Source organism: Terrapene carolina, unplaced genomic scaffold, assembly GCF_002925995.2.
Source record: "Terrapene carolina triunguis isolate 2854851 unplaced genomic scaffold, T_m_triunguis-2.0 Scaffold84, whole genome shotgun sequence".
NCBI lineage: Eukaryota > Metazoa > Chordata > Testudines > Emydidae > Terrapene > Terrapene triunguis.
In genome coordinates, this window is record NW_020664435.1 from 31374731 (window position 1) to 31386093 (window position 11363).

Sequence of the window (11363 nt, forward strand, 5' to 3'; positions counted from 1 at the left end):
CAGTATTACTTTGTTGACTCTAGATAGTTTGTGATCCACTATAACCCCCAGATCCTTTTCTGTAGTACTTTTTCCTAGGCAGTCATTTCCAATTTTATATTTGTGCAATTGATTATTCCTTCCTAATTGTAGTACTTTGCATTTGTCCTTATTGAATTTCATGATATTTATTTCAGACCACTTCTTCAGTTTGTCAAAACCATTTTGAATTGTTTGTCTTTGCATTGCCCCTCTGTAAGTATTATATTTGCAATACATCTAGCTTTTCTCCTCTTTTCAGTGTTCCGTGCTTTTGACACAGACAATGACAGCTGTGTCAGTGTAACAGAATGGGTGGAAGGTTTATCAATATTTCTTCGCGGGACATTAGAAGAAAAGATGAAATGTAAGGTTTATGTGTGTGTCAATTTTTAGTAATAATTAAATTTATGACTATTTAAATCTACTTTTTAAATGTAACTAATACTAATCATCTGCTGTTATAAAATTCAGGATAATTGGAGGGTTTTCCTTTGAACAATTTCATGCTACTGGGTTGAGTTCTTCAAAGCTTGTTACCATTGGAATTTTGTGTTTTCCATTTCTGTGCTTGTATGAGAGCCCACAGACATGAAAAAAGTCTTTATCAAGATATTAAGACCAAGAATTAAAGACATTTAAAGGCCCAAACTGGGGCATGTGAAATGCTGTTCATGGGGAGCCTCACAGGGACTAAGTCAGTGCAGAGAAGTCCAGAAGCCACTCTGTCCTAGACACTGGAGTAAAAGCCTAAAATAGTGAGATTGTTATTTTGAAGCATAGCCTTTAATCTAATCTTAAAATCTCTTAAGATCTTTTTAAAATTTCTGCATTCATTTTAAGCAAAAGCAATTGCTTGGTCGGATACAAGAGGTGGACATAATGACACTGGGTTGCGTCCTCCTAAGCTTGTTACCGTTGGACTTTTGTGTTTTCCATCCAAATCAGGCAGAGCTGGGAGTTGAACATGGGTCTCCCACATTGCAGGCCAGTGCCCTAGCCCCTGGGCTACAGAGTCACACTAACTTCCCCACCTCCATCCCTCCAAGAGTCAAAACTGGATCTGAGAAACCTTCCTGCCAAATCTGTCATTGAAACAGATATGTTTCCAAGAAACATTTCTCTTTCAACAAAACAGCACTTTCTGACAGAAAAATGTTTCACTGAAAATATTTTGACCAGCTCAAGTATTGACAAATACAAGTAGGCTAAACCAGTTTGGAATAGTATTTACAAATAGGAGGGTTGGGTGGGTATTTTGCTGACTGAAAGCTTTTTCTTAATAGTGTAATTGGCAAAGGAAAGGACCAGAAGGTTTTAGCAGAAGTCAGGATTGGTTTAGAGTCATTTGTTCTTTGGAGCTGGGCTTGACATGGTTTGAAAGCCAAGATAAACTTGGAGCCACTTGCAGCTAGAAGGGGAAGTGAGTGTGTGTGTGTGCGCGCGCTGTCAGTCTTCTCCATATCCATCTCTATCACAGGCCTTTCAACCTGCAACTTTCATATAAGTTAGCTACCGCGGTTTAAAAATATACCTTCTATTTTAGTCTAAACAAGGCCTGTGGCCTCCAGCATCTCTTTCCATGCCTTCACACATGAATCTGGGGCTCAGCTGCATTTGTGCTGGGCTTGGCCTTTGAACTGTTTCGTGCTGTGCCCTGCAGTGATGTCAGGGGCTCCACAAATTTATTTCCCTCACATAATTCTAGAGTAAGAGCCATACAGTGGAGTCGCATCTTACGCGGGGGTTAGGTTCTAAAGTCAGCGCGTAAGGCGAAAATCGCATATAGTCAAAATTACCCTTGAAAAGCCCTTAAATCGCCCATAAAGTACAGTATACTGTACATGGTTTTGTGTATACAACCCTGTACAGTAATATGTATAATGTATACAGTAATGTACAGTATATGAGTACATATGCAAAATATAATCTTACAGTACTGTATTTTTAATTACAGGGGGTAATTACAGTGGGGTCGTCAGGGCTTGATGTCGATCCAGGAGACGGAGGTGACGGAGAGTGAGTCGTAGACAAAGTGGTTGGCTCTGGTTCAGCTAGAGAAGTTGATTGCGTAGGCTCATCTGCTGCTGGTTGTTTTTCCTTGAAAAACCATGGTGATCGGCAACTGTCGCTGTTGTCTCTTGAGCTGCTCAAACATTTCTTGATACGGTCTCAAATAGTCCGTAATACTACATGTGATTTTGAGACTTCGTTCCATAGAGGGATCGTATTCAGAAATTAAATCATTCAAGTGTTTCGCTGCTTGGAACACTTCAGCAAATTTATGAAGATTCCAACTTGCTGGCTCTTCCTGTTCGTCGTCATCATCTTCGTCTTCTGTAGACAATTTTATCAGTTCCTCTAACTCTTCATTAGTCAATGTTTTTCTATGGCTTTCAATTAATTTTTCAATTTCTTCCTCAAGGATGTCGACGAAGCCATCACCACTCACTTGCCTGGCCACCTGAACAATGCATTTCACTTCTTTGTCAATGGTCAGGAAACCCTTAAAATCATTCACACATTCTTTCCATAGGTTTCGCCAACATGCATTGACTGTTTCAGGCTTGATTGCATCCATTGCTGATTGCATCACTTTAATTAAACAGGCAATGTTGAAGGACTTCCAACACTCCATCACATTAAGATTGGGATCAGCATCCATAGCGCTACATATCCGTGCGAATGTAAGCCTCGTGTACGTGGCCTCGAAACAGCGAATCATGCCTTGGTCAAGAGGTTGGAGGATGGAGGTGGTATTCGGGGGGAGAAAGACTATTTCAACGTCGTTATGTGCAAACCAGAATGCCACAGGGTGGCCAGGAGCATTGTCTACGATCAGCAACACTTTAAAGTCAAGTCCTTTCTCTTCGAAGTACCGCTTGACCTCCGGAATGAAACGTTTGTGGAACCAATCCAGAAATAATGCTGCCGTCACCCAAGCCTTTTTATTTGATTGCCAGAACACAGGCAGGAGATTTCTGTTCTTGCCTTTTAGGGCATGGGGATTTGCAGCCCTGTAGAGCAAGCCTGGCTTTATTAAACGCCCAGCCACATTGCCACAAAACAACACAGTCACACGGTCTTTAGCTGCTTTGAAGTCAGGGGCTTGTCTTTCTGATTTCGAAATGTAAGTGTGGTTGGGCATTTTTTTCCCAGAAGAGCCCAGTCTCGTCAGCATTAAAAACTTGTTCTGGAAGATAGCCCTTTTCTTCTGTGATTTTTCTTTAATTGTTCGGGGTAGGCTTTTGCTGCCTCATTGGCCGCTGCAGCTTCACCAGTAGTCTGCACGTTTTTGAGGTTGAGGCGGTTCCTAAAACTGTTAAGCCAACCTTGGCTGGCTTTGAATTCCTTCTCATCAGAAGGCTGTCCCTCTTCTGCAAGAGGTTTGAACAGTGCGTAGAGGCTAAGAGCCTTTTCTCGCAACTTGTTGCCATCGATAGGCACACGTTTACAGTTCATGTCTTCCAGCCATAAGTTTAATGCCTTTTCAGTCTTCCTTAAAGTCTTATCACACACCTGGCTCATCACCTTAGCAGTTATTGGAGTACTTGATGCCACGGCTTGATGAATTTCTCTCTCTCGAATCTTGATGGCACGGATGCTAGATTCGTTGCGGCCATATTTACGCGCCACGTTGGAGACCAACATACCGTCTCTCAATAAGTCCAACACAGCCAGTTTTTCCTCCAGCGTTGGAACAGATCGCTGTTTCTTCAGTTGAGCACCAGATGAAGTAGTTGGCTTGCATTTAGGGGGCCATGTTGTACGAAAAATACGTATCTTTAAACACTAGAATCACACTCAGTGCGGCGAGATGCTCACACTATGAGAGGCACGCAGGAACTGAGACCGACTGAGGGAACAGCAGATTCACGTCTCCCATCTCACGCTCACTCCGGGGCATACGCTCATTGAGTGGAATGGTGGGCCCGCACTATTTACAGGTATCTTGTGGTTTTTCTTTTTTTTTTTTGCCGAGCGCGTATAGTTGAATTCATGTAAGTTAAATGTGCGTATGATGCGACTCACCTGTACTGAAGCCCAACACCAGATGCAACTGGACCTCAACATAACCACAATGCTGGAGGTACAGACCCCCATTATACTGAAACAATACCAGTTTTTGTATCATCATCCAGAACACCCATCAAACTGCAATACTTGGTCACCTTTCTCAAATGACTACTCTGAAATTCGATTAATCTGAGTAAAGCCACTCTGTCTGACAAGCTCTCTGTCTACCATCACAGTGTTGCTGAAAAAGCAAAACTGCATCTTTAGACTTAAGGGGAGAAAGACTGTTACCAAACTTGCTAAGAAGTTCTATTTAAAAGATTAAGGGCTTTGAAAGAGGGGAAACAGTTTTTCATCACAGCTTAAACGAGCTAGCAATCTGTGTGCCCAAGGAGAAGGAACAGAGAAAAATAAAAAGGAAAGAAAATTGAAAAATGCTCAACATAAAATAGCTGTTTCTGGCTTGTTTGGAGCTTAACCTTGGTTAGCTTTGTGGAATTTTGATTGTTTAAGCACTGTGAATATAGTATGATGCAGTTTATATTTTCATTGTGCATTGGGAAGGAATTTGTCAATTACTGACAGCTGTCTGACTCCACAGTTGCAGCACATCCTTAAGACAAAGGATGAAATCCTGGTTCTATTGAAGTCAGTAGCAAAATGCCTATTGACTTCAACGGGGGCAGGATTTTATCCAAAGGCAGAAACATATTTTTGCTGTTGTGAAGGTTAGGTATATCACTTGTATCTTGTACTGCAGTATCACAAGACTCATTGAGAGCAGTCATGTATTAGCAAAGAGGAAGCAATAACAAGTATTTTTGTTGATTGATTAACATATATAGTAAAAAACCTTATTTTTATAGTATTTCGAGATTCTCTCTCTGCATTAAAGGATGCCTGATTTGCCATTTTTGAACTGATATAGCTCATGCTCAGATTTTATAGCCCAGCTTCTGAACTGGTTAGGGTTCACCCTCTAATTGTAATGCAAAGGTAACAATACCTCAGGAGTATGGGTAATTGAGTCCGTTCTCTCCTATCTGCCTCTCACTCAGTTTTTTTCATATAGGTGTCAGTTTACAAATTGTTTGGAAACAAACTTTCACCACATATTAAACATGTTTAGGGAATGGCAGGAGAAAGAGTATGAGTTACAGTCTTTCCCTGCTCTCCTCCTCCTTGGTGAGTGCGACCAGGCAGGGGCTGAGGCTTGTTTCTCCCATAGGACACAGGGCTAGGATGGGGTAGCCCTGGTGATGCCAGCCCTGCACAGGACCTCCAGGGATCTCTGAGATGCGATCAGCTGTACATAAGAACGGCCGTACCGGGTCAGACCAAAGGTCCATCTAGCCCAGTATCCTGTCTTCCAACAGTGGCCAATGCCAGGTGCCCCAGAGGGAGTGGACCAACAGGCAATGATCAAGTGATCTCTCTCCTGCCATCCATCTCCATCCTCCGACAAACAGAGGCTAGGGACACCATTCCTTACCCATCCTGGCTAATAGCCATTAATGGACTTAACCTCCATGAATTTATCCAGTTATCTTTTAAACGCTGTTATAGTCCTAGCCTTCACAACCTCCTCAGGTAAGGAGTTCCACAAGTTGACCGTGCACTGCGTGAAGAGGAACTTCCTTGTATTTGTTTTAAACCTGCTGCCTATTAATTTCATTTGGTGACCCCTAGTTCTTGTATTATGGGAATAAGTAAATAACTTTTCCTTATCCACTTTCTCCACATCACTCATGATTTTATATACCTCTATCATATCCCCCCTTAGTCTCCTCTTTTCCAAGCTGAAGAATACTAGCCTGTTTAATCTCTCCTCATATGGGACCCGTTCCAAACCCCTAATCATTTTAGTTGCCCTTTTCTGAACCTTTTCTAGTGCCAGTATATCTTTTTTTTAGATGAGGAGACCACATCTGTACTCAGTATTCGAGATGTGGGCGTACCATCGATTTATATAAAGGCAATAATATATTCAGTCTTATTCTCTATCCCCTTTTTAATGATCCCTAACATCCTGTTTGCTTTTTTGACCGCCTCTGCACACTGCGCGGACATCTTCAGATAACTATCCACGATGACTCCAAGATCTTTTTCCTGACTTGTTGTAGCTAAATTAGCCCCCCTTATATTGTATGTATAGTTGGGGTTATTTTTTCCAATGTGCATTACTTTACATTTATCCACATTAAATTTCATTTACCATTTTGTTGCCCAATCACTTAGTTTTGTGAGATCTTTTTGAAGTTCATCATAGCCTGCTTTGGTCTTAACTATCTTGAGCAGTTTAGTATCATCTGCAAACTTTGCCACCTCACTGTTTACCCCTTTCTCCAGATCATTTATAAATAAGTTGAATAGGATTGGTCCGAGGACTGACCTTTGAGGAACACCACTAGTTACCCCTCTCCATTCTGAGAATTTACCATTAATTCCTACTCTTTGTTCCCTGTCTTTTAACCAATTCTCAATCCATGAAAGGACCTTCCCTTTTATCCCATGACAACTTACTTTACTTAAGAGCCTTTGGTGAGGGATCTTGTCAAAGGCTTTCTGGAAATCTAAGTAGACTATGTCCACTGGATCCCCCTTGTCCACATGTTTGTTTGACCCCTTCAAAGAACTCTAATAGATTAGTAAGACACGATTTCCCTTTACAGAAAGCATGTTGACTATTGCTCAACAGTTTGTTTTTCTATGTGTCTGACAATTTTATTTTTAACTATTGTTTCGACTAATTTGCCCGGTACCGACGTTAGACTTACCGGTCTGTAATTGCTGGGATCACCTCTAGAGCCCTTTTTAAATAGCTAATGTAACACCAATAACTTCCAGTCATTGGGTACAGAAGCCGATTTAAAGGACAGGTTACAAACCTTAGTTAATAGTTCCGCAACTTCACATTTGAGTTCTTTCAGAACTCTTGGGTGAATGCCATCTGGTCCCGGTGACTTGTTAATGTTAAGTTTATCAATTAATTCCAAAACCTCCTCTAGTGACACTTCAATCTGTGACAGTTCCTCAGATTTGTCACCTACAAAAGCCGGCCCAGGTTTGGGAATCTTCCTAACATCCTCAGCCATGAAGACTGAAGCAAAGAATCCATTTAATTTCTCCACAATGACTTTATCGTCTTTAAGCGCTCCTTTTGTATCTCGATCATCAAGGGGCCCCACTGGTTGTTTAGCAGGCTTCCTGCTTCTGATATACTTAAAAAAACATTTTGTTATTACCTTGGGAGTTTTTGGCTAGCCGTTCTTCAAACTCCTCTTTGGCTTTTCTTATGACATTCTTGCACTTAATTTGGCAGCGTTTATGCTCCTTTCTATTTGCCTCACTAGGATTTGACTTCCACTTTTTAAAGGAAGTCTTTTTATCTCTCACTGCTTCTTTTACATGGTTGTTAAGCCATGGTGGCTCTTTTTTAGTTCTTTTACTGTGTTTCTTAATTTGGGGTATACATTGAAGTTGGGCCTCTATTATGGCGTCTTTAAAAAGCGCCCATGCAGCTTGCAGGGATTTCACTTTAGTCACTGTACTTTTTAACTTCTGTTTAACTAACCCCCTCATTTTTGCATAGTTCCCCCTTTTGAAATTAAATGCCACAGTGTTGGGCTGTTGAGATGTTCTTCCCTCCACAGGGATGTTGAATGCTATTGTATTATGGTCACTATTTCCAAGCGGTCCTGTTATAGTTACCTCTTGGACCAGCTCCTGCGCTCCACTCAGGACTAAATCTAGAGTTGCTTCTCACCTTGTGGGTTCCCGTACCAGCTGCTCCATAAAGCTGTCATTTAAAGTATCGAGAAATTTTATCTCTGCATTTTGTCCTGAAGTGAAATGTTCCTAGTCAATATGGGGATAATTGAAATCCCCCACTATTATTGGGTTCTTAATTTTGATAGCCTCTCTAATTTCCCTTAGCATTTCATCATCACTATCACTGTCCTGGTCAGGTGGTTGATAATAGATCCCTAATGTTATATTCTTATTAGAGCATGAAATTTCTATCCATAGAGATTCTATGGAAAATGTGGATTCACTTAAGATTTTTACTTCATTTGATTCTACATTTTCTTTCACATATAGTGCCACTCCCCCCCACCCCCGCACGACCTGTTCTGTCCTTCCGATATATTTTGTACCCCGGAATGATTGTGTCCCATTGATTGCTCTCAGTCCACCAGGTTTCTGTGATGCCTATTATATCAATATCCTCCTTTATCACGAGGCACTCTAGTTCACCTATCTTATTATTTAGACTTCTAGCATTTGTGTACAAGCACTTTAAAAACTTGTCACTGTTTATTTGTCTGCCCTTTTCTGATGTGTTAGATTCTTTTTTATGTGAATGTTTATCATCTGATCTGGCCCTTACATTATCCTCTTCCATCCTCTGCTCCTGACTATAACCTGGAGATTCTCTATCATTAGACTCTCCCCTAAAAGAAGTCTCTGTCCGATCCACGTGCTCCTCTGCAGCAGTCTGCTTTCCCCCATCTCCTAGTTTAAAAACTGCTCTACAACCTTTTTAATGTTTAGTGCCAGCACTCTGGTTCCACTTTGGTTTAGGTGGAGCCCATCTCTCCTGTATAGGCTCCCCCCATCCCAAAAGTTTCCCCAGTTCCTAATGAATGTAAACCCCTCCTCTCTACACCATCGTCTCATCCACGCATTGAGACTCTAACTGTAGGGTGCCAGGGCTCAGGCCTCCACCCTATGGATTGGTGGAATAGGGAGTATCCAGCCCCTGTTGAAGGGTAAAGGACTCTGCTGCCAACTTGACATTTAATCATTTACAAAACAAGTTTAGATTCTGCAGCCCCCCCCAGCCACTCACCCACATCTGCACCCCAAACTGCAACTTTAACAAACTGTGTCCTCAACTTTAGGACCAAAAACTCAACTTTCTTACAGCCTTCCTTATATCCAAATAACCACTCACTTTTGTAACTATTATTTAAAATCTGTCATTTATTATGCATTGCATAATATTGTTCAATCTCTATTATATATTATAGCTAATCTTCATTTCAGCTAAGAACAATCCGTAAATTATAATTAACAATCAGCATAAAACATTTGTACATGGCAAATCTTCTCTGTTCCTGAGCTACTCAGTATAAAATTGTCTTTACCTGTTCTAACACATAACTAACTAACAAGCAACTCTAATGATTTGGGAAATTATTGTATGAAATTAAATTAGATTTATCTTTTGAAAAGATTGTTTTGAGGTCTATGATCTGAATGGTGATGGATACATTTCAAGAGAGGAAATGTTTCATATGCTGAAGAATAGCCTGCTAAAACAACCATCAGAAGAAGATCCTGATGAGGGAATTAAGGACTTGGTAGAAATAACACTGAAGAAAATGGCAAGTATCAAACCTAAATAGCAGTTTATTTTGGTTAAGGTGCACCTCTCTAATATAAATGAATTGATCTTCACAACAACTGTAGGAGGTAGGAAAATATTATCCCTACTTTACAAATGGAAACTGAGGCACAAAGATATTAAGTGACTTGCCCAGGTCATACAGGAGGTCTAAGAAAGGGCCAAAAATATAACCCAGATCTCATGAATCCCAGTCCAGTGTCCTAACAAAACTATCCTTCCTTGCTCTGTTCATCACACTAATATATTTTCTCCTGATCAACTAAAGGTACTTATTTTTAGACTTGGGAATATTTTTTTAAAAGTCCAGTAGACAAAACTCCAAGGTGTAGCTGATCTCTACTATGAGAACATATGATTCTCAAACTTGCTCTGTATTTATTTCATAAAAGGTGTCACCTACAATTTTATTCTTTACTAAAATTGTATGTTATCACTTGATTTTTATTAGGTAAATCTTATTTCTCCAGTTTACTAATGCTGTTAGAGTACAACCCCAAGGCTATTCGTGTAAACTAAGGGCCTTATCAATGGGACTATCTTGTGAGTAACGAATGCAGAATTGGATGCTAAAGTTGTAGCAACATTTCTAGTAACATAGGCAAATTGTCACTCTTTCTTTGCCATACGAGAAGTATAAATTGTTTAATATTCAAGTAATGTTATGTGTGAGAGAACAATAGAATTTCCAACCTCAAACATTCAAAAATCAGGTCAGGCTCACAGAAATATGAAATTGGCTTAAAAATAATGAGATTTTAAAATGTAATTTTAGGGTTCTTCTTATTTGCTTTCTATGTTTTAAAACTTATGGTTATGGAGAAAAGCTTGAAAAAATTAACCCTAGAGGACTAGAAACTTACTTTTTTTAAAAGTATAAAAGCTGAGATTCTCACTTAGTAAGATGAGTTGAGGCTTTTAAGAAAAACACCAAATATCACAAAACTCATGATAAAATCACAAAAGTTGGCAACAATGGAGCAATATTAAGAATGTCAAGAACAATAAAGTTAAAAAATGTGTTGATATATTCTTCAAACTGTCTGATTTAACTGAGCCATAAACAAGCACTGCATGGCTGCAACAGCATTTTTTTAAAACTTGTTTATTCCACAAAAAGAACAGGAGTACTTGTGGCACCTTAGAGACTAACAAATTTATTAGAGCATAAGCTTTCGTGGGCTACAACCCACTTCTTCGGATGCATATAGAGTGAAACATATATTGAGGAGATATATATATACACACATACAGAGAGCATGAACAGGTGGGAGTTGTCTTACCAACTCTGAGAGGCCAATTAAGTAAGAGAAAAAAAACTTTTGAAATGATAATCAAGATAGCTCAGTACAGACAGTTTGATAAGAAGCAAGTGTGAAAATACTTACAAGGGGAGATAAATTCAATGTTTGTAATGGCTCAGCCATTCCCAGTCCTTATTTAATCCTGAGTTGATTGTGTCTAGTTTGCATATCAATTCCAGCTCAGCAGTCTCTCGTTGGAGTCTGTTTTTGAAGTTTTTCTGTTTTAAGATAGCCACCCGCAGGTCTGTCATAGAATGGCCAGACAGGTTAAAGTATTCTCCCACACTCTCAAAGAAACTGCGAAAGCACCTGATCAGCATCCTATACAGCAAACAGGGAAAGATTAAGAATGAGCTCTCAAAACTGGATACTCTCATAAGAAACCAACCTTCCACACAAACTTCCTCATGGATAGACTTTACAAAAACTAGACAAGCCATTTACAAGACAAACTTTGCCTCTCTACAAAGGAAAAAGGACTCTAAACTGCTACATGCCACAAGGAGCCACAACAGTAGTTCACTTAACCCACCCAGCAATATTGTTAATCTTTCCAGCTATACTCTTAGCTCAGCAGAAGAGTCTGTCCTATCTCGGGGCCTCTCCTTTTGTCC

At 40.0% G+C, this 11363-nt stretch overlaps 1 protein-coding gene across 1 annotated transcript in view; it reads left to right on the top strand.

The window, feature by feature from the left end:
- Positions 1-11363, top strand: part of EFCAB1 (EF-hand calcium binding domain 1) — a 32863-nt gene that overhangs the window by 9164 nt on the left and 12336 nt on the right. The window contains exons 3-4 of the mRNA XM_026649460.2: positions 281-385; positions 9274-9425. Of these exons, the coding sequence (XP_026505245.1) occupies positions 281-385; positions 9274-9425 (257 nt within the window). The remainder of the gene's footprint in view (positions 1-280; positions 386-9273; positions 9426-11363) is intronic.